The sequence below is a fragment of the Ornithorhynchus anatinus genome, chromosome X3 (assembly GCF_004115215.2).
Source record: "Ornithorhynchus anatinus isolate Pmale09 chromosome X3, mOrnAna1.pri.v4, whole genome shotgun sequence".
NCBI classification, from domain to species: Eukaryota; Metazoa; Chordata; class Mammalia; order Monotremata; family Ornithorhynchidae; genus Ornithorhynchus; species Ornithorhynchus anatinus.
This window is the reverse complement of record NC_041751.1, coordinates 10,855,125-10,879,172: the sequence shown is the minus strand read 5'-3', so window position 1 is coordinate 10,879,172 and position 24,048 is coordinate 10,855,125. Positions and strand designations below refer to the sequence as shown.

The 24,048-nt window shown below is 38.9% G+C and overlaps 1 protein-coding gene across 1 annotated transcript in view; it reads left to right on the top strand.

Annotated features, from left to right (window-relative positions):
- DNAH5 (dynein axonemal heavy chain 5) overlaps positions 1-24,048 on the top strand; it is a 174,361-nt gene that overhangs the window by 95,523 nt on the left and 54,790 nt on the right. Inside the window, exons 43-55 of the mRNA XM_039910642.1 lie at positions 44-285; positions 2,987-3,163; positions 3,732-3,933; positions 5,315-5,457; positions 5,779-5,913; positions 8,883-9,005; positions 9,488-9,701; positions 11,495-11,718; positions 13,096-13,294; positions 17,087-17,259; positions 19,002-19,132; positions 20,261-20,414; positions 21,667-21,934. Of these exons, the coding sequence (XP_039766576.1) occupies positions 44-285; positions 2,987-3,163; positions 3,732-3,933; positions 5,315-5,457; positions 5,779-5,913; positions 8,883-9,005; positions 9,488-9,701; positions 11,495-11,718; positions 13,096-13,294; positions 17,087-17,259; positions 19,002-19,132; positions 20,261-20,414; positions 21,667-21,934 (2,385 nt within the window). The remainder of the gene's footprint in view (positions 1-43; positions 286-2,986; positions 3,164-3,731; positions 3,934-5,314; positions 5,458-5,778; positions 5,914-8,882; positions 9,006-9,487; positions 9,702-11,494; positions 11,719-13,095; positions 13,295-17,086; positions 17,260-19,001; positions 19,133-20,260; positions 20,415-21,666; positions 21,935-24,048) is intronic.

The window sequence follows — 24,048 nt, the reverse complement described above, 5'->3', positions numbered from 1 at the left end:
TTCCTTCTGATAAATGTAAAATTATTCTATTTTGATTTTGTAGGGGAACATATATGGATAGTTCTTGATGGGCCAGTTGATGCTATCTGGATTGAGAATCTAAATTCAGTGTTGGATGACAACAAAACTCTTACTCTTGCAAATGGGGATCGTATTCCAATGGCCCCTAATTGCAAAATAGTGTTTGAGCCGCATAATATTGACAATGCATCTCCTGCCACTGTTTCTCGGAATGGTATGGTTTTTATGAGTTCTTCTGTCCTCAACTGGAGTCCTATTCTTGAGGTATAGTACAAGAGATCCAGTGCCTTGGTATAATAATCTAAAATGTATATACCTCAATTTGCATTTCTAGCAACTGTTCATGTGGGACCTGCCCAAATTTTCCTTCCCTCACCCACATTTTTACATCAGTACAGCTCCCTTTGGCCCTGCATTCCTCCTTTTTCCTGTTTCTCATCTTTTTCACAGATCTGAGCATCTCTTAGATTCCTATCTCCTTTTAGACTCACCATTTGCCCTCAGCCTCTTCCTTCCCTCAGACTCCTCATTGATGATGATGATGATGATAATGGTTCTTGTTAAGCACTTACTATGTGCTGAGCACTGTACTAAGTACTCTTTCTCCTGGACTTAATCTCTGCCTACTCCCTCACCCCTGTTCTCCCCCTGAATTTGGTCTTCAATCCCTGTATTTTAGAATCTCAGATCTCTTCTTCCACTGATGCCTCTGCCTTCACCCAGTTGCCTTCTTCCAGCCCCCAGCTTTCCCCAAACCTTCATTTTAGTTTTTCCCTGACTTCTTCTTCTCCATGTGTTGTCTCCCTGAATCCAAAGCAGGACTGTTTTTGCACACACACCCATGTGTGCATGTGTGCATTTGTGTGATTTTGTTTTAAATTATTATTTATACCTTGATATATAGAATGTGGGTGTGTGTATATGCATTATATACACACACACACATCTTGAGAAATTCACTATAAAATTTAAGGCTTTCCGTCACCACTGATTTTTAAATTTCAAGTGCCAAAAAACTATCATGTTGTTATTGCTATTTTTTTTTCCTTCAGGATGGTTTGTTTTAGACAGCATTGTCAGCTTTATGGGGTGAACGCTTCAGTTATTTCTCTAGTTAAGTTCCACTGAGTAAATATTTGTCACGAACATGCTGTGACATTTAGCATTCAGATAGTGCATGAAGTTCAATTTTAGGAAATTAATTCGATTAAAAAAAGTTGATGAGGATCATCCCAATTTTTGAATGTAAACGTTGACAAATGCTGATGTTATAGCTTGTCCTATAGGAATGTAGAGCTACTCATAATCTTTAATAAAAGTTCAACACCATTTCCATATGGATGAAAGATGAAGAAAACTGAATTAGGCAGATCAGAATGTAAGAAGCTGACTGGAACTGAAATATCACCATGATAGCCATAAAATGTAGACTTACATTCTTCATAAGCAAAGCAAATACCTGGAATAAATGGAAAAACTTGTCTCAGTTAAACTAAGGACAGCAAAATACACTGAGGATTTCTATAACATTGGGCTCTGTATGCTCTTGGTTCCAGTTTTAAGGAAAATTCACAATCTAGTGAATGAGCCTCGATTGACATCTTTTCCAACATCACATCATATTCTATTCATATAGACGGTGTTGTCAGATAGAGTTCCCTAATTCCCTAATGACATTCTCTCCACTAATGAAAACATATTATGGAAGAACATAGTGTAGTTTTAGTTTATTCAAGACTCCTTTTTTCTCCTCCCCCGGCCTCCCCTGAAAATGTCATCTTAATTATATTCCAAATCCATATACCGGAAATGTGCATGACTCTAAAAATCCATTACCCCAACAATACCAAATTAGAATTTGTTGTTGTATTTATTTTTTAAGTAGGTCTTTTCCTCTTGACAGTACTTAGAAATGAGACACAGGCCTAAAAAAGCAGGTGATCAATTTTTAGAAGATTGGAAGGCATTTTGGGGAATGAGTTTATAGCAAATACTGCTTTAGGAGGCCTGTTTGTTTGAATCAATACCCGTTAATAATCTGAATTGTTTAAGAGCTCAAGTGAATGATTCCATGTTGCATTAACTCCAGAATGTTGTATATTGTTCTATTGCTTATAAGGTTAAGGGAAAGTAACAAGAATCCATGAAGAATTCTCAATCTCATAGATTTCTCTTAAAATGGTTTCACTCATTATTTCAAAAATATGTGTACTCTTACACTAGTTTGACAATATTATCTTTATAGAATCACTTCAAGATCATGCGTGTCCAATCCTGCACTTGTACTTTGTTTTTGGCTAACTTCTACTTGACTGAAAAAACAAAACAAAACCTCATTTTCCTAATTTCAATTTATTTACATTTCTGTATATTTCCTTCTATTTTAATAAGATTTTTGCAAGATTGGGGAAGCAGCATGGCATAATAGAGTCCAGGTCTGTGAGTCAGAAGGTCATGGGTTCTAATCTCGTCCCCGTCATTTGTCTGCTTGTGTGGCTTTGGGCAAGTTACTTAACTTCCCTGTTCCTCTGTTACCTCATCTGTAAAATGGGGATTGAGATTGTAAATCCCATGGGGGACATGTAATCTGTCTAACCTGATTTTCTTGTATCCACCCCACTGATTAAAAGTGCCTGGCTTTTAGTAAGCACTTAACAAATGCCATAATAATTGTTAATTATTAATACAGGAAACATTTTATTTCTAAAAGTCTGAAAGTCCTGTTCTTCCTTCTTTCTCTAGCTCTTATGGGAATCCTAGGTTCACCTCCTCATTCCTCTGTTCTCCCCGGAGAATTCTCCATCCTTCTTCCTTCCAGGAAAATAGGATTGAAATTCTGCACCTCTAATGTCAAACACATTGCATTTGAAGTGATCTGAATTTTCATACCTACAAATTGCAAATACTCATTTCCTTTGGTGGCTAGAGTTTTGTGTCCAATTCCAAAATTTCTTTGCACTAATAGGGTTTTTTGAAAAAACGTTCTCCACAAGAAGCTGAAATCCTCCGCCGGCTGTATACGGAATCCTTCTCCGAATTGTATCGCTTCAGTATCCAGAGCTTGGAGTACAAAATAGAGATGCTGGAGGCCTTTGTCATTGTGCAAAGCATCAATATGTTACAAGGACTTATCCCTCCAAAGGTAACCTAAGAATTCAGATTAATCAGGATTTCAGATAGTTTTCTTCAGATCCACTGAGTTGATTTGTGAAGATGAATGCTTAATTTGAAACCATGATCAAGATCAATCAATCATATTCACTGAGTGTTTACTGTGAGCAAAGCATTGTACTAAATACTTGAGATAGTACAATACAAAAGAGTTGGTAAGATGCAGTATACTAATGAATTAAAAGGAGGAAAACAAATGTGTGAAGGTCTCTGACCTCTCAGTTACTGCTACTGTTTTGCTTGTGAATAATGAAAAACTTGCATGATATAGTAGTAGAGTACTGAGCACTTATTTTGTGCAGCAAACTGTACCAAGCACCAGAATTCAGAATAATGCACAGTCTTTTTTTAGACTTATTACTGTTAAAATGATGAAGATCTTTTTTTAAACAACTAGCGGTCTAGCTTGAATTTTGCAATCAAGGTGGAAGGAACATTTTTTTACTCATATGGCTCAATCATCAAAATATAATATTTGAATCTCAGTATTTTAGCTTGAGGGTGACTGTGTCATTAAAAGATACTTCTTCATTCTCCAGGAACAGGGAGGGGAGGTAACATCCGAACACCTGGAGAGATTGTATATTTTCTCTCTGATGTGGAGTGTTGGGGCTTTGCTGGAGCTAGATGACCGGCATAAAATGGAACACTGGCTTCGATCTCATGAAACACTGAAATTGGATTTGCCACAACCAGGAGGAAATGAAGAGACTATATTTGACTACTATGTGACCAGTGATGGTGAGATGCAAAAAAAAAATGGGTCAAATATGAGTGAATAGATTTTGGAGAACAGCAAATTGATACAGGCAACTATTCCCAATACGCCTATCCAATAGGTAGGCGTGATGTTTATTAGACACTATGTGTCAAGCACTCTACAAGTGCTAGGGTAGATAAGAGATAATCAGATCAGACACTGTCCCTGACCCACTCAAAGATCGTAATCTAAGAGGTAGGGAAAACAGGTGTCTGATCCCCAATTTACAGATGAGATAATTGAGGCTCAGAGAGGTTGTGAGTTATCCAGGTTCCCATAGCAGGCTGTTGGCAGAAAGGGGAATAGAACCGAGTCCTCCTTACTTTCAATCCTAGACCCTTTTCCCAAGGCATGGGATCGCCTAATTCTAATTTGATACTAGACAGTAGAATTTCCACAGTTAAAATGTTGCTTGTTCAGATTTGACTTTGCATGAATGAGGAAACCAAATATAAATTACATTTTTTTTGTAAAAAAAAAGTTACAATTTACATGTTTAGAAGAGGTAAGACAGAGATTTTTTTAAACTCCCCCCCACCCCGCCCCACTTATGTGATTTATGGGTGATTTGTGTTTCATTTCATTCTGAAATACTTACGGGCTGCCCACTGGTCACCCTGTATTGAAGACTTTATATTTCTAGTATGACTTAGGTCCCTCATTCCATATCTCATTCAAAAAAGCATTACTAAATGCCTCTGAGAATGTGTATACACAGTCCTTGCACTTGATTTAAAAAAACAAAGTACTTTTGGAAATTGGATAAATCTTTCCAGTTATTACAATAGTACAAACTGTGAAAGAGGTTAAAATAAAAAAAAAAATGAATGCCTAGGTATGACACAAGCAAAACCCTCACTGTAAAAATTGATTGCTTTATGGAGTTCCCAGAATCACACCTGAAAATTTCGGTTTGGGAAACCTAATAGTGAAATATTGTCCACCCACTAAAACCCAGGTGTCTTTGAAATGGTTGAATAAAGCCCTGTTTTTATTGAACACAGACAATTGAATTGGAAATGAAATATCACTTTTCTAGCAGGGTGTGGTTGCTCTGATTATTCTTCCTTTTTAAAATGCTGAGTCTTGTGAAAAGGCAGAGATTAGTTGAAATTTCCAAGTATAAACTAATGTCATTCAGTTTCCCCTTTGACTTTTCATTCCATTCTGGCCATAGAGCAGCACATGCAGAAATGTCAATGTTTTCCTTGAACTGTGGGTTCAGCTTGTGGGTATTCATTTCTAAAGCTCATTATGTTTAGGAAACTGGGCTCTAAAATTGTGATCCTTTGAAAAGTGGGCATCATTTAGACTTAAAGTACCAGTGGTCTTGAAGATTTGTATTTGTTTTGTCTTAACCAGGTAAATGGATGCACTGGGATTCACGTATCGAAGACTATGTTTATCCTTCTGATATTACTCCAGAATATGGTTCCATACTGGTGCCAAATGTTGACAACGTGAGGACTGATTTCCTAATTAAAACGGTTGCTAAACAGGGCAAGGTACGATTTCTCTAACTTATTTGCTAAGTGTACTTGACTAAGGGGGCATGTCTTTGGCAATCTGAAGACTCATCTGTTTCTGTCAGTGTGTTTGGATCGGCTGTCTGGGAGAAATAATTGTATGTGTCTGGGGGCCTGGTTGTATTATTGCCCTATTTATTTTACCTGAGGTCATTAATACTGGAAGCACTTATTAATAATTAAATGCTTACTTCTGCTACACAAATTCTGAACTGCAGGGACACTGGTGACTTTGTGGTCACCCACCTAAATTCAGGCCCTTCATATCTTGGACTCACTTGAAATTCTCCTCATCTTTAGGCTGTGCTGTTAATCGGTGAGCAAGGAACGGCAAAGACGGTCATCATCAATGGATTTATGTCAAAATATAATCCTGAAAGCCATATGTCCAAGACTCTGAACTTCTCTTCTGCAACCACCCCATTGATGTTCCAGGTACCACCTCTGTTGTTGTGTTAGAGTATGAGAGTTTAGTGAGGTCGAGAGTCACTCTGAGCATATGCTTCACTGTCCCTCTGCATTTAGAGAACGGGGCCTCAAGTTCTGGTCTCTATCTCCTTTTAGACGATGAGGCTGTATGGGGTAGGGGATTGTAACTGCACTGATTATCATCTTTCTACCTCATTGTTTAGCACAGTGTTAATCACCTAGTACACTCTATTATCACTATCTCCATCATTATTATTATTAGGATGTTCCCACCTATTTTCTGGCTGGTCATTGTACTGAAATAGTCTCTCCTAGCAGAATAATGCATCCAGAAGTCACCACACCAGTGTTGAGCCATATCTGAAAGGCTCAGTTTCTCCCTCCAGGAACACTGCCAAGTTGTCTCTAGACTGTAAGTCCGTTATGGGCAGGGAGTGTGTCCACCAACTCTTTTGTATTGTTCTCTCCAAGTGCTCAGAACAGGCCTCTGCACTCAGTCAGTGCTCAATAAATACAGTGGATTGATTGATTCTCAAGGTTTTAGAACGTCAAGCAGGGTGGGCCCTCGGACCCCTATCCTTCTGCCACGTGCACTCCCTATACTAGTTGTAGAGAAAACAGGAAATAAATCGAACCCAAGGGATTTGATTTTGGGGCTGGACATTCTAAGGTATCTAGATACTACTAACTCCCTGGACTAAGGGATTGGGCCTAGTGCGTGAGGCTCAGGACTGGTCCAGCTCTATTCTAGCCTTCCTTCCCTCCCATCCTTCTTTCTTTGGCCCTCAGAAAACCCTTTAATATCCCCAGATCAATTAATCGTGTTTTTGAGCACTTACTGGGTACAGAGCACTATACTATACTTGGGAGAGTACAGTGTAATGGTAGACATGGTCCCTGTCCACAAGGAGCTTACAGTATATAGAGACTGTGGAAATAGGGCTGCGCCAGGACTGGGGAAAGGCTAAGGGTAGTAACTTTAATTTGTATAGCCCTTTTTTATTTTTGCTAAGCACTTTCACCTCAGTCAATTTATTTTATCTTCAACATCCCTGTGAGATAGAGGCAGGAATTATTATCCCCATTTTACAGTTGAGGAAACTGAGGCATAGAGGATTTGCCCATGATCAACTCAGGCATCCAGGGATTCCCATACCTTGCTCTTCTCACTAGGCAACCCTGTCTCCCTTCTATGGCATGGACTTTAGCATCTCCAGAAACTCTAGAATGAAATGGAGTGATCCTTTCGGGGCTGGGGCAGACTAGAGAAGCCCGATACCAGCAGTGTGATACAATTACTGACTGAATTTGCCTCTGGTCTTGACAGAATTTCATTTTCACATAGGTCAACTCCCTTCAAAACCTTAGCTCTATTCTTTTCCTTTTGCAGGGAACTTTACTTTGAGCACAGTCATATATTTACAAACTACAACAGCACAGAGGGATGCTACACAGTGTTTCTGTAGAGACAACCTCTTCAGGGGTGTAGTTTTCTCTATTCCCAGTGTCTTGTAAATTGTCCATTAATCATCCCAAGGCAGTATTCTAGTGATTTTCAGTGTCTGGGTCATGTAATGTTATCTTTCCTTCCTATTTCTGACATCATATTTTCTTTTTCTCTTGGAGATAATGGAGGGGCACTGTAGGATCCACTAATGCAATGGAGGTTCCATTGGTCTTTGCAAATTTCAACACTGTGGATAAAATGGCACTTTGTATTTAGATAACAACTATGGTCAAAAGGAGCACAGGATGTATGATTTAGCTTCTGGAGTTTGAATTTAAGAAGTAAAAATTCAGAAAGTATAAATGACTGGCTAAAAAAGACTAACTTATGTTTGTGATGGTATCTGGTTAATTAGCTTGCAGAAGTGGAAAAGGTTAGCACCCTTAGTGAAGATGTTGCCTTTTAGTATATGAAATATAACTACCAAACTCCTAGAAAGAGTGCATGAAGCAGAACTGGAGGCTGGCTTTCCTCTGTCCCCACCCTAGAGAGGCCTGTGTCCCTCACGTCCTGCCTGAAGCCAGTTCCGTCCCGTTGCGGGAACTGGGAGCCATACTGGTGACCGACTGGCTGCCGTGGCACATTGCTGGCCCCCAGGCTGTGGCCTGTGGCGAGGGCTGGAACTGCAGTGAGACCGACTTCTCCCTTTGCCCACACCAGTGAGGGACAGTGAGGCAGCCCTCCTGCCTCAGTAGGGATGAAAGAAGAAGGAAAAAAAGCCTTGGCTTTTTTATGGCATTTGTTAAGTGCTTACTATGTGACAGGCATTGTAGTAAGTTCTGGCAATAGATACAGGTTAACCCAGTTGTCACTGGCCCTGCCCCTCATGAGGTTCCCAGTCTTAATTCCTGTTTTACAGATGAGGGAACTGAGGCACAGAGTAGTTAAGTGACTTGCCCACGGTCACACAGCAGACAAGTGGAGGAGCCGGGATTAAACCCAGATCCTTCTGACTCCCAGGCCCATTTATCCACTAGACCACACTGCTTCTTAAACCACAGAAACCAGAACCAGCACCCATGCATTCATTCATTTACTGATGCCCCATTTAGGACCATTCTGCCTTACATTCACTCCTGAATTTCTTTAACTTTCCATTTTCAGCCAGACTTTTTACCCAATGCAATTCAATGGGTTTGGTCAATCGGCAGTATCTATAAGAGTTTATTTTGTGTGGAGCACTGTAGTAAATGCTTGGAGAGTTCAAAAACGTAGTCTTTGATCCCTGCCTTCAAGGAACTTATAATGTAGCAAATTGAAATGGTTAGAATAATGTAGTTTTTGAACAGACTTTGCACAGAGACACTTCAGGAAAAAATGACTTTTGTTTCTTTCTAGTTACCTACTAGGCAAGTGAGGTGCCAGTCATTTCCAGGAAATCCCTTATGGCTTTATTTCACTTTAGTTCATATTCTTTATGTCTTTGTGTTATTTGGTTAATTTTTCTTTTGGTCATTTTATTTAATAGCGGACAATAGAGAGTTATGTTGACAAACGAATGGGCACAACCTATGGGCCTCCTGCAGGAAAGAAAATGACTGTCTTTATTGATGATGTGAATATGCCTATAATCAATGAATGGGGAGATCAGGTGAGTTAACGGCATCACACATTTGATCTCTTCCATTGTTCTCAAGCACATGTTGGAAAATGAATATTCCTTTCCACTTGTAGTACGTCTCTCAGTATCTGAGTTTAATGTTGAATTTTTATGAGTGGTCTCTCAAATGCTTAGTCAAATGCTGCATTCAGTAAATATGACTGAGTACTCTTCGTTTGGTCATAATGTGTGTATTTTATGAGGATTGTGGTTAGCGAGTTAGGGTACGTTTATTTAAGAGTACAAGCCTCTTAGGATATACCTGCCGTGATTTTGGAAGAAATACCTTTGGGCATATGCATGAAACATCGGAGAGTGTGGGTAGATCCTGTAGTGAGAGTTTTCCTGAACATGGGTTGTGAGAGAACACAACGCTCAGATTACTGGAGAACTGGGTATACCGAAATAATGGACTCCTGGACCTAATAGAACTGAATAAACCATTTGCTTTAGTTACGAGGGGTCTCTTTCAGGTGACTAATGAGATCGTTCGGCAACTGATGGAACAAAATGGATTCTATAACACTGAGAAACCTGGAGAGTTTACCAACATTATGGACATCCAGTTTTTGGCGGCCATGATCCATCCCGGAGGAGGCCGCAACGACATCCCCCAGAGACTCAAGAGACAATTTTCTATTTTCAACTGCACTTTGCCCTCCAATGCTTCTATTGACAAGATTTTTGGTAAGAAGATTTCCAACTGAGCTTGAGGGTGAGAGCAGCAGAAAGGGAGGCCAAAGAGGGTGGGTTAGGATATGTAATCAGCAGAGACAGCAGGAGCTGAGGAGCAGCTCTTTGCCTTCCTGTACCATGGTTTCCACTCCTTGGGATAATCCTTCTCTTTCCAAGATGCCTCTCTATCTCCTGGAGGATGCGTGCAGTATTTAGATGATAACATACACGATCTGGATATGACGGTCCCAAAAGTCAAGTGATGTTGGGTGCCCAATTATTCATTCATTCATTCATTCATTCAATAGTATTTATTGAGCGCTTACTATGTGCAGAGCACTGTACTAAGCGCTTGGGATGAACAAGTCGGCAACAGATAGAGACAGTCCCTGCCGTTTGACGGGCTTACAGTCTAATCGGGGGAGATGGACAGACAAGAACAATGGCACTGAACAGCGTCAAGGGGAAGAACATCTCGTAAAAACAATGGCAACTAAATAGAATCAAGATCAAACCTGAACTTTGGATACAATGCTCAGAAAAGTTGGCAGGAGTGGTTTGTACTTCCCATTCACAGTTAGGCCCTCTTGATTCTCTTTGGAATGCTCCTGACTTGATGATCATTTCTGTAATCCCAAATTTCTGGTAAATCTCGTCTTCAAAAGATGAATCCCAGGGATTACACCAATCAACTTGAGTCCCCAAGCCAAAGTGAGGTGTAAAGCTTCTTGTTCCTTTTTTTCCTGCTCTCCAGCCTCCTATTTTAACTTCGCTGTGGCACGGAAGGAATGATAACAGTCAGGCATTGTTGTTGTGCCTCAGTACTCTTGGTCTGGGACTGCTGGTTCACATTCAATTAATTAATCAATCAATGCTATTTGTTGGTATTTACTGAGCAAATACGGAGTGAAAAATACTGTAGTAAGTGCTTGGGCAAAGTTCACCAGAAGTAAATTAAATGATCTTTGCCCACAGGGACCTTGCAGATATGGGAAGGGAATGTGTTTACCAACTCTTTTGCATTGTACTCTTCCAAGAGCTTAGTATAGTGCTCTGCAGTAAGCGCTCAATAAATACCAATGATGATATTGGGGGCTTTCCTTATAGTCACCTCAGCAATCCTGTATTGATTGTGGATAACTTCATAGTGTCTTGGAATGTACCACCCAGAAGTCCACTTGTTTGGTGAAACGTGTGCACCAGTACCTGTGCAAGGGTATATGTCACACTGAAAGCAATTCCCTCTTATGTTCTTTATTACTGCCTGCATTTGTCCCATTCAACCTCAGTTTACAGGTTTGCAAAGCTGACTCCTCATCTACACCCTCTGGATTGGAGTAGTATTGTTTGAGTAAAATATGGAGGGAGTTTGTGTGATTTCTGCCTGATCTAATCAATGTTTTTCATTGGTACACATCTTTAAATTTAAGCGATATTTGCCTAATATAAATGCCATGATAATGGGGAGGAATTCCTTAAAGAGGATTGGAGAAGGCCTTCTATGAGATTTTGCTATAAAACTATTAAAATAGACTAGATTTGCCTTGCTAAAGGCACCGGGTGTGTGTATATATGTGTGTGAGTGTGTCTATCATATTTTAGGATTGGATGTCAGTTTATATACCATGTAGGCTTATTTCATAGCATATAAAAAAGACAATGGATACTTGGGCATGGAGTACATTTGAAAAATAAGTTTGCTCTTTATACCCCTTAAAAAAAAATCCTCCCTTTCTGGATTCATCTGAATAAATTTTTTTATATTTTCTGTCAACCAGTTTAAATGTGTGATTTCTATCCTTCAGGTGTGATCGGTGCCGGGCACTACTGTCGTCAAAGGGGCTTCTCGGAAGATGTTAGAGATTCTGCGATTAGGCTGGTACCCTTGACTCGTAGGCTGTGGCAAATGACCAAAATGAAGATGCTGCCCACCCCTGCTAAATTCCATTACATTTTCAATCTTCGAGACCTTTCTAAAATCTGGCAGGGGATGCTGAATACAACTTGTGAAGTTATTGGCGAACCAGATGTAAGTGTGATGCTCGAGGATTGGTAGTAGTTACGTTGACAGACAAATGGGCACAACCTCTGGGCTTCCTGCCAGAAAGAAAATGAGTGTCTTTATTGATGATGTGAATGTGCCTATAATCAATAAATAGGGAAATCAGGTGAGTCGATGGCATCACACATTTGGTGTCTTACATTGTCCTCAAGCACATGTTGGAAAATGTACATTCCTTTCCACTTGCATTTATTTCGAATTGGGCTTTTGAAATTTTTTCTCTACCTGGACCTTTTGAAAATGTATTTGAAAGTCATACCTTCAGAGTTCTCATTTTCTCCAACTGACAACAAATGAAGAGGAGAAAATTTGGTATTGTAAGAACACTGGCCTGGGAGTCAGAGGATCTGGGAGTCAGAGGACCTGGGTCTCGACTCTACCACTCTTCTGCTTTGTGACCTTGGGCAAGTCACTTAACTTTTCTGTGCTTCAGTTTCCTCATCTGTAAAATGGGGATTAAATCCTACTCCCTCTACTTAGATGATGAGCCCATGTGGGACAGAGACTGTGTCCAAGCTGAATATTTTGTTCTTTACTCGGTGCTTAATACAGTGCCTGGTACTTAACAAGTACAAGAATCAACGTGGCCTCATGGCTAGAGGACCTGGGTTCTAATCCCAGCTCTGCCAATTATCTGCTCTGTGGGCAAGTCACCTAACTCTTCTGTACCTCAGATACCTCATCTGTAAAATGGGGATTAAGACCGTAAGCCTCATGTGGGACCTGAACTGTGTCCACCCTGACTAGTTTATATCCACTCCAGCGTTCAGTTCCAGGCACATTAGGCTCTTACTATGTAATACTATAAAAGATACTGCAATGATTATTATTATTCAGTTACAATAGGTGAATTGGCATGTTCTTAGCTTGCCACACTAATGTAAAAAGCAAAGTCTTCAAAGGATGGGGTAAGTTCCACTTCCTCCAGGAAGCAATTAATTCTCAACATAAATTGCATAAAACAACCATCCTTAACACTTATCTATTTATACCCAGCCTTACCACTTGTATATATTCCAATATTTCATTTTGCTATTTGCCTTCTATTTTATCCGCATTCTTTCTCTTTTCTCCCACTATTTGTAAGTCATTTTTGTTCACCCATGAGATTGTATAAATTCCCTGAAGGTAGGGAATATATGCTTTACGTCTGTGGCACTCTTCCAAATGCGAAGTCCAATATTGTGCACTGAGATGCTCAATAAAGTCCACTGATTGATTGAAGACTGATGCTTGAGTAAGGCATTGAAAGGGGAAAAGATTTCATGCCAGATCTAAGAATTGTATCATGACTTTCTGTAAATGTTTAGAACCTTTCACAGATTGTGATTGTTCTTCGATCAGGTACTGATAAAGCTGTGGAAACATGAATGCAAGCGGGTTATTGCAGATCGTTTCACGGTTGATGAGGATGTGAACTGGTTTGATTCAGCTCTCATTAAATTGGTGGAGGAGGAGTTTGGAAAAGAGAAAAAACCCTTGGTGGATTTTGGCATTGACACTTATTTTGTGGATTTCTTAAGAGATGCACCTGAAGTTACAGGTAATTATTAAAACATTGCAGGGGTTGAAAATAATGTTCTCTGAAGTAAGAAGAATTTTAAAGAATCAAATAGTAGCTTAAATTCCTGTTTGATATTTTATTCAGATATTTTGAAACAATTAGGTGTCCAATGGTATTTTTTGTACTGTTCAAATAGAATAGCCCAAGATTAAACTAGGGGGCTTAAGGTAAAAGACAGGTCACAAATGGCTATCTAAAAGATGTCACTAAAAACCAATGGACTCAAACATTCTGAAAGCTGAGGTCACACTATGGCTTCCCCTTTCCCTCCTTTTAAAATATTCTTCTCTATTCATAAGAGAGGGCTGAGGCAACAAAAGGCATCAGAGAAAGAGCCACAGCCAAGTCTGTGTCCCCATTTGTCTTTTCCCCTTCATACCCTCTGTTTTCCTTCCCTTCTCTATCTTGGCCTCATCTGATGGTCGCTTTTGATCTCTGACCTTGCCTGTCAGTGTCTGCCCTGTCTCTTCTTTCTGTCTATTTTTCTCACCTCCTAATGCTTCGTAGACTTAAGCCTTATCTAACTCCTCCTGTGACCACTGTAAGCCAGGATGAATAAAAATGAGATATACAGTGTTAGTTAAAAAAAAAAAACAACAAACAAACCAAAATCATCACTACCAAGGGGGAAAGGTGAAGGACAGGGGTGGCCAATTAGGGGACTTTTTAGGTGACAGGAGCAACTAGCAGTCACACAGAAGTAAAGAAAAAAAATAATGCTGGGAATTATTCTTTTATTCTGAAACATCAGACTTCTGGACAAATAATCCTAAATTCCAAGTTGACTTATTTTCAGAGCAGTCGGATAACTTTAGGAAATTCACTCTGGATGGGATAGATAGAAACAAGAATTATGAATTCAATAACCTAGGAAACAAATGAGTAGATGTTCCAGAAGGATAGAGATGTCAAAAAAGGAGGAAGAAAATGGACGAAAACAGAGATTGAACTATTAAAACGCAATCAGCAGACGAATAAGAGGTGTAGAACCAGTGAGTAGAACCTATCTCAAACCTGTTAAGTAGATATATGTTAGATTTAATGAGAGGTTTATCTTGTCAAGAACATCATACAGAAAAAAGGGAGTGTCCTTCATTCTAGTTTAGGCTACTCTTAAATTTCCCTTCCTCTTTTAAATCAGTATTTTTTCAAAACTGTTTTCTTCTGGAAATTTACCTCTGCTATTCATTTTATAGAGCAGAATATTTCTTTCAGACACTATAGTTGAGCTATAGATCTTTCAATTACCTCATTTCAATCAACGAGCCCCCACGTTGAAAAATGTGCACGTTGACCAAGTTTTTGGATATTTTGTTTGGCTATTTAAATATATATTCTTATGAACATGAGATTACACATCACTGCATATTAGATTGGAGTATCTGTGAAATAACATTTTGGAATTGAAATTTTTTATACTAGGCAGCATAGAAAAATGCAGCTTCCTGGACATATATTTATGCCTTCAAGATGGTGGAGAGAGACAACTTGTCTTTAGCAAGTCTGGCAATTAAGATGATATTTAGCTGCAAATATAATATAAGCGATGAAGCTGTAGGTCAGAAGGATTTGAATGATAGTGGGAAAAGTAGGTTTATTGCTGGGGATGTGTTTGGTACTGTCTCCATACCAAAACAAGAACAACAATAAAAAAACAAAACCCCAAACCCCAAACTGACACATTTTAAAAAATTAGGCCAGGAGAAGAGAAAACATCAGAATGATAAAACAGTCACAATGTATGTTTTTTAATACCATCTACCTTTGGTTGAAAGTATAGTCAACCTGTAGTTTAACAAGGAATAAACTACAGCTTAAGCATAGTTTGACAGCAAATGCCCTGTCCCTTCTAATTTTAAGGAACATGGTGGCTTATTACAAAAATACACTGATTATCTGGAGTAATTTGCACCAAGCCCTAGTGGAGATAATCAAGTCTGAAGACACAAACAAAATTGGGTTGGACTCTCCAAGACAGGTGTTCACCCAATTTTGTTCTCAAATTTGATTTTTTTTTCTTCATTATTCAAACTGTCTTAGTTTGGAGACCTGATTAGTGTGGATAACAGATGTTTGGATAATCAGCATTTTAGTGCATTTGGGACAACGTTAGAATTCAGCATTTTCTGTCAAATAAATACTATTAGAGCATAACGGATGATCCAGTCTTAGATCCCAGTAATGTTAAAAAATACTATGGATACCTTAGAACAGGAAGAGTTTGAAAGCTTTGTAAATATGATGTTATGCAATTTTTTAAATGTGAAAAATCATCTAATTAATTTCCAAGTGCCCAGATTCTATTATTTAGTAGAAGTGTCATTGACACATTCATTTGTCTATTACTAAACAATTTCCAATTTGGTTTTTGGGAGTGAAAAGTTTTTTTGGTTTGAATGCAAATTTTGAAATTCTGAAAAGTCTTGTGTGTTCTTTTGTATATTTAAAATGGATTATGTCTTCATAACATTTTTCAGGATATTCTTCGAATACCATTATTAATTTGGGAAAATACTGTAGCTTAAAGTCATTTTCCTCTGTAAACCAGTTGAGAAGGTTGTTTGCCAATTTGCATATAATTTACTGTTAAAATTAGCAAAACTACTTTTAGGCTGTTTTTGCACTTGTGAGGCGAAGTGTATCATTTTGGAAACAAAGGCATTTTTACAGAAATTTCTCCTATGTGGCAGTAGGATCAAGTCGTGTCCCAGACGAGGCGGCAGCAGTAGAGAAGGCCCCATGGCGATGACACAATACTAAAATCAGAAGTGTGGGAAAGATTAAAGACTTATTTGTCATTTCTTAGTAACCCCAGTGTGCTGAAAACCAAACTATTCAGTGGGATAGAAACCAAACTATACATCTTGCTAATGTAAGAGGTAGTAACAGTGGATTTAAGAAAAAGTGACTCCAGTTTTCTATTCCCCTCTTGCCAAAATGACAGGTTTTTTTTCCATAATACTTTTATTGAAAAGTTAGGTCTTTAAGATCCATATATATGTTATCTATCTGTAATAAATAGGTTTAAGCATCATTTGATGGAAGGTGCTTGGGATCCCATTTATTACTGGGGATGTATTTGAGAGAGGATTATCTCCCAAATCAGCAACATCAGATACATTCCCTGCCCACAACGAGCTCACAGACTAGACAGTGAACTCACAGTCTCACTTTTCTGTGCCTTAGTTACCTCATCTGTGAAATGGGAATTAAGACTGTGGGACCCATGTGGAACATTGACCGAATCCAACCTGATTAGCTTATATATATCCCAGCGCTTAGTACAGCATCTGGCACATAGTAAGCACTTAGCAAATAACATTAAAAAAAGCCCGATTCTTGTGGGACCCACAATATTACAGTGCAACATGGCACAGTTGGCATGTCGACCCTCAAGACAGTTTCTCTAGCCTGTAAATTTCTTGTGGGCAGGGAACATGTCTAACAACACTGTTGGATTGTACTCTTCCAAGCCCTTAATATGGTGCTCTGCACATAGTAAGCACTGAATAAATACAATTAATTGATTTACTGACAGTTGTACAGCCATCTAACATTCAGTGAGGATGTCAAAAGGGATGGAATGAACACCTTTCCTAAAACCTAGATAAGATTGCTCTTCTGTGATTGCCTCTCTTTTGTGTGCTTTTAATACTCTCTATCTGCGGTGATAAACTATGAAAAAAATTGTAACAAATTTGAAACCGAGTTGGAGAAAGAAGAAACAGCTACTATTTCCATCCTAAAATCATTTGTTTATTTCTGTCTCAGCGGAGGAGACTGAAGAAACCGAAGTCAACATTCCAAAGGTCTATGAGCCGATCGAATCTTTTGTTCGTCTCAGAGATCGTTTAAATACATTTCTACAAATATATAATGAGAATGTCCGTGGAACAGGCATGGATATGGTGTTTTTTGCAGATGCTATGATTCATTTGGTCAAGGTACAGTGTCTATTGTTAATAGTGCCTTGTGGAAATGACAGTTTGTTAGCTTGACACCTGATTTTTTTTTTTATTCTTTCTTCTCCCTGAGGAATTGGCCATTTAAAAATAAACCTAAGGACATGTTCTAACTTAATATCTGAACTAGATACAACATGTCATGCCTATAGATTTGATGTTATGTTGGGTGCACTTCAGATGTGTGATGATAGGATAATTTTATCTAGTGGGGGCATTGTGCCTGTAGCTCAGTGTTTTCATTGCCAAGTCTGAATGCGGCTGACATATGAGTTGAGAAAACAGTTAAAATGGCTGCTCGTTATCATGTCATGAAAAGAATAACTTATATTTAGGTAACTTTTAGTATCTGGGTGAAAATCCTCTATTGATTTCCCATTAATAAGAAGTATGGGATCCCTGAACCGAGATTTGACATTTAATAAATGTTTTAAGAACATACACACTACTGTATTAATCAATTGTGCTCATTCGGTGGTTACTGTTTGCACAGCACAGTACATAGGCGCTCAGGAGAGAACAATATAACAGAGTTGGTAGAAACATTCCTAGCCCACAATGAGATTTCAGTCTGGAGGGGTGACAGAAATGAATATAAATAGATAAATAATGGATATGTACCTAAGTGCTGTGGGGCTGAGGAAGGGGCAAATAAAGGGAGCAAATCCAAGTGCAAGGGTGATGCAGAAGGGAGTGGGAAAAGAGGAAATGAGGCTTTAGTCAGGGAAGGCCTCTTGGAAGGAAATGTGTCTTCAACAAGGTTTTGAAAGTGGAGAGAGTGATTGTTGGATATTTAGTAGGTTAACAGATTTTTTAAGAAATGAGACTATTGGGGAAAATAGAACAAACACTTTTATGGAACAGAAGTGTCACATACTTTTCCCCTAAGTCCTAATGCTTGAAAATGGAAAATTGTATTTTTCAGGTTTCTCTATTGAGCCCCATTGACAGGACCAGCCTTAATTCAAAAGGCTCCCAGGGGAGAAGGAGCTGTATTTGGTTAATGTTTGAGTAGGTAAAGTGACAGCCTCTAGGCTGAGCTCCTTGAGGCCAGGGATTGTATCTGCCAACTCTATTGTGTTTTACTCTCCCATGTCTGGAAAAAAGTGCCCTGCACACAGTAGCATTGAATAAATACAATTGCTGGATTGATTCACAGGCAGGAGATTCGTACCAGCTGAGCTGATTGGAACCTTAGAAGGCCGAGAGTGCTGAGAAACAGCATGGTCTAGTTATAGAGCACAGGCCTGAAAGTCAGAAGGACCTGGGTTCTGATCCTGGCTCTGGCACTTCTCTGCTGTGTGACCTCTGGCGAGTCACTTAATTTTTCTGTGCCTCAGTTGCCTAATCTATAAAATTGGGATTAAGACTGAGAGCCTCCTGTGGGACATGGACTCTGTCCAACCTGATTAGTTTGTATCTATCCTAGCACTTAGTACAGTGCCTGGCATATAGTAAGCACTTAACAAATGCCATAATAATAATAATAATAAATACCTAATGGCAGCCTGAGTAGCCTGACCATAAAAAATAACCCTGCCTGTGGATTTGGTTTTCTCCTAAAAACTTAGTGTTCTTCTATTTGTCCTTAGCCTTTCAATCCCGTGATCATAAAACTCATCCACTGAAGTGATTCCATAATGATGGCCATGGTGCATTCATGATGCAAATGTTTTTTTCACATGTCTGATCTGATGTCTGAGTTGTTCCAAAATGTGTTCCAGATTTCTCGGGTGATTCGTACCCCTCGAGGAAATGCTCTCCTTGTTGGTGTTGGAGGGTCTGGGAAGCAGAGTTTAACTAAACTGGCCTCATTCATTGCTGGCTACGAAATATTTCAGATCACTTTAACCAGGTGGGTTGTCAGACTTCCATACCTATCACCTTCAAATGGATTTTAACATTCATCAGTGATGATGGTGACCGAAGAACTTGAGAAAGAAAATATCTGCTTCTATCAAATGTAAACACCCTCCAGGCTCTTTGACTTTGCTGCCTTCCAATTGAGTCACTATAATTTTTACTCCATTTGACCATTTGTGAAGATGTTCTGGACACCTCACCTCATGCAAAATACAATGTAATATTTGAAGGTGAACCTGTGTAATTTCTAATTCTCATTCTTGTATTTTTTTTTCAGCAGTCAGTGCAGTGCCTTGCCCAGAGTAGACCTTCACTAAATACTATTGAATGAAAGCCAGAAGAATGGCACATTAATATCTATCTCAAAGACCACCTTTGTGTCCTTTCCTTTCCTCACTAAAAGGAGACTTCTTTGAATTATTTTTTAATGGTATTTGTTAAGCACTAACTATGTGTCAAGCACTGGTCTAAGCGCTCATTGGCTTGAGCATCATTCTGGTTGAATTTTCACAGTGGTGGTCCAATTGAAAGGGCTTGCTGTGAGATTTGGCAGGTCCAGCAGCAGATTCATGACATCCATCAGTATCAAGAACAGTAATATTTATTGAGAAGCTATTGGATGCTTGGGAAAAAATACAAAGGAAATCAAAGATATTTTCCTTGCCCCTGATTTAGCTTAGATTGGTTCCCTGATCTGACAGGGGTATATAATAAACACTACACCAAAATTTCTCAATATCATCTGTGAAAAATTGACTCCTATATTTTCATACCTCGAATGTTGGAACAAGTGGTCTGAGGCTTTTTTAGATGAGGGGAACAGGCTGTTTTTGTTCTCTTTATCCTACAAAGTGCAAGCTTACAAACTCTTTCAGTTCTTCATATATTTTCTGCTTCAACCTTGTCAAGCAGTTTTTCAACTTCTTCCAATCACTTTCTCTGCATTTGTACTCCCATATGATCCTCTATTAATACATTATTAGAAGTGAACATTATTTAATCCCCAGTTGTCAATTTATCTGTTTTCTATCTAGCCAATTTAACTTCAGTTCAGAATGAGTAGATTATAAGGCTTGTGGTGAAATTTAGCCCACAGCATAATCGTAATATTTTTTTCTAGATCCTACACCACTACAAATCTGATGGAAGACTTGAAGTTTTTGTACAAAGCGGCAGGCCAGTATGGCAAAGGCATCAGTTTCATTTTTACAGACAATGAGATTAAAGAGGAGTCATTCTTGGAATACCTGAATAATGTTTTGTCATCCGGTGAGGTAGGACTTCTGAGTGTTTTTTCCTAATGCTTTGGATTCTTCCTTCACTCTCCATTTCTCTTTCTAGCTATCTGCTCTGCATGCCATCAAATAATTGAATTGTGTGACTGAAATATTAAGTGATTGTTAGATGAGGAAGAAAACCATTTGCGGGGGGTCTCCATAGAAGGCTCTTAATAATGTTTGATCCAAAGAAATGAAATGGGCATGAGGAAACTGTGGCAGGCCCTCAAAAGACAGGATTCAAATTTAAAATTTTCCTAGAGAAGATTCTATTTCAGGCCTGAATAACCACAAGCTTCCTAATTTGTGCTAACCATAGGTTCCTATGCAATGTGGATAGTGGTCTGCACAGCTGTTTGAGCTGGGGTATCTGACAGTTTCCAATCAGGAAAATTAGAATCCATATGGCAACTTTTTGTCCCACTAGCCCTTTAAAGCCAGTCCCCTCCCAGTCTCATCTCTCCTAAAATCTCCGACCCTATGCTCACAGTGATAAATTGGGCACTCTGTATTGGGCAAACGATAGCAGGGATTGTGTTGGGCAGAGAAGACCGGTTCTGGATCCAGGTATCCCAGAGCAGCTTGAATTGTCAACTTTGGTGGTTAGACATCAACGTATCTTCCTAATGGAAAGAGATGGAAATTTAGAGTTTTTCATTCTTCAGCCTGGGACCCTTGCTCCTTCCATACCCTCGTTGACCCCAGAGCAGTCCCCAGAGTTCAGGTGAGCTGACGGCAGGGGATGGAAAATACAGAAAAAAACAGCACTGCTGAAGGAGCTGTCAATCAGGTAGATAAAGAATCCAGGAGAACCCAATTGATTGGAAAGACATCTTTCCTGCATTACCCCAGTGTATTGGTTTTCAACCCATCTACAAGAAATGTGACAAAGAAAATGAGTATCAAATTTCCGCAACTGACTTGCTGGCCGATAGGTCAGGTATCGCTAAACCACTGTGGCAGAACTCCTGACTTTGAAAATCCTGTTGTTAATTGGGGCTCAAGGAGGCATGGTCTGTATAAGGCTGTGGAAGTTTAGAATAAACATTTTCTCCTTATCTCATTTTGCCCTCTGCTTTTAAATGGCTGTATGTACCTCTCACTTATCAATCCATCAGAAGTATTTTCCCTACTGTGTGCACAGCATTGTACTGAGTTCCTGGGAGAGCTTTTTTTTTAAAAAAAATTCTACTATAATGTATTTACATTTACCTGATAATAGAATTGAATAGCTGTTCTTGCTTTTAAGGTATCCAACTTGTTTGCCAGGGATGAAACTGATGAAATCAATGGTGACCTCATATCAGTTTTGAAGAGGGAGCATCCTAAGCATCCTCCAACCAATGAGAATCTGTATGATTACTTCATGAGTCGGGTTCGGCACAACCTCCATGTTATCCTTTGCTTTTCTCCAGTGGGTGAAAAATTCCGCAATAGAGCTCTGAAGTTCCCCGCACTCATTTCAGGGTGCACTACAGATTGGTTCAGCCGATGGCCTAAGGATGCACTGGTTTCTGGTATGTTTACAATTTTCAATTTTGGATGTCGACCAAACTGGTTTACAAAGGTTTCTGAGCTGTGAGACTTGGATCTTCCAGAAATGTCTTTCCTGATTTTCAGAACAGTTCTACCAATGCTCTCTAGGTGCAATACTTACCATCACTTAATGAGATAAGATCATGCACAGTGAGGTCCTGGAATACAGTCAGACCCACCATCACTGAGGCATTCTCATCCCATCTCTCCTTTCCTGGATGAGAGATGAGGCAAATGGATGAAAAGTGAGAGATCCAAAAAACTACTCTAGGTGTGATGAGATAAAATGGGGTAATGCTAAACTGGGTGGACAGAAGACATGCTCTGAAGATCCAATGATGCAATCCCATCAAGTTATGGGATGTAGCAGTAGACAGTGGTTGGAGGCAGCAATCAGAATGGGGTGACTTGAGACAGACTTTTGGAAAAATCTGAGGAGCAGCAAAAAAAGCATCAGGGACTATGGGAAATAATCGCAATGGTCCAGCAAAAAACAATCTTTACATGCACACAATGAAGTAATAGTCATAGTATACATTGATTACTCCTGGGTACAAAGCTCTGGAAAAAAAAATACATGGATGAGAAATAGACACGCTCCCTGATCCCCAAAGGGGTTCACAGTCTAAAAGTAATAGTCATGATGATGGTATTTAAGTGCTTACTATGTGTCAAACACAGTTCTAAGTCTGACTTGGGTCAGAGGACTGGTGATAGACATACAGGGAAAGATGAAATAGTATTTCACTGGGTTTTTTTTGGTTTTACTAAGACAATGATAAATACCAAAAATACAAATGAGAAGAGCAAGATGGTACTGCGTAGTTTTAGGCTATTCGTGTCACATCTGCACAGAATGATAAAAAAAAAAAGCGCCTCATTGTCAAGTGCATCCCTTCTCTTATATAAAAATGTTCTAAAATTTTATTTAATGGAAGGTTGGACTATTAAAAGTAATCATTTTTTGGGGGGACATATCAAAATACAGTCTGGATTCCTTGAACATTCCTACTTGAGAATCAAATGCATCCAACAGATACTGTAAATGGGCCTTAGGTTACTAAATTAGCAGAAGATATGGCCTGTTTATGATACTAAAAAAAGACAAAGCAGCCTCAGACTGATGAGCAAAGCCAATTCATATTTCAAGTTTGTTCTTCAGCTAACATACCTGTTATAGAGGCTCCTGGTTAGAGACTGAATTATTGACTTCACCCACAGACCCTAATCCAATTGAAACTATCTTTTTCATTCAGAAAAGACTTTTTACTAATCTATTTACTGATTGACTTTTAAGGTCAACTATTTACTCTAATAGTTTCATGAACCAGTAGCACTGGACCAGAAAATAAAAACTACAGAAATATGAAACCATATGTATTAGCACTTGATGTAAAGTTATAGTTTGGCCAAATGATTTCCTTGGTTTAATCTTCAATAACTATACATATAAAAGTATAAAATATGTGGAATTCCACTCAAAACATTTTTCACAAATTGATTCATCACGACTGGATTTTTTAAAGACACATTCTAAACGAATGATTTTTTCACACTGTAAAATGCCAGGTTCCCATAAACCCCCGTGTTCAAAAAACAACCCTTACAATAATGCAAGCTTTTTTTTTAATCATCTTAAAAACAGCTCTTAGTTTCTCACATTGCAAATTACTCCCCTCTTTCTCTCCAATAATCCTTTGTGTACCTTTGTGAGCCCCAAGTCATTACTCAAATCAATTAACCTCTTTTGAAATTTTGCTAACCTCCAAAATACGGTAATTACAATTCTTCTAGATGCAATATTCAAACAGAACAATTGACTATTTTTAAATCCTATTGCACCTCCACTAAAAATAACTCCCTCAACTTGAATGTTTCACACAAAAGCTTCAGACCCTTCTTACATAATTAAAACCAGGCTCATAGAAAATTATTGTTTCATTTTCTACCATAGTGAATTCCAGGTTGGGCAATTAACTGCAACTGCTTATCCTACTGCTTCCATCTAATTATCCAGGCTGGAAGAGTAAATGATTGAATTGTACATACTCATCTTTCAGAAAACAGCAACCAAGAATGATTCGAGCTACTCTTT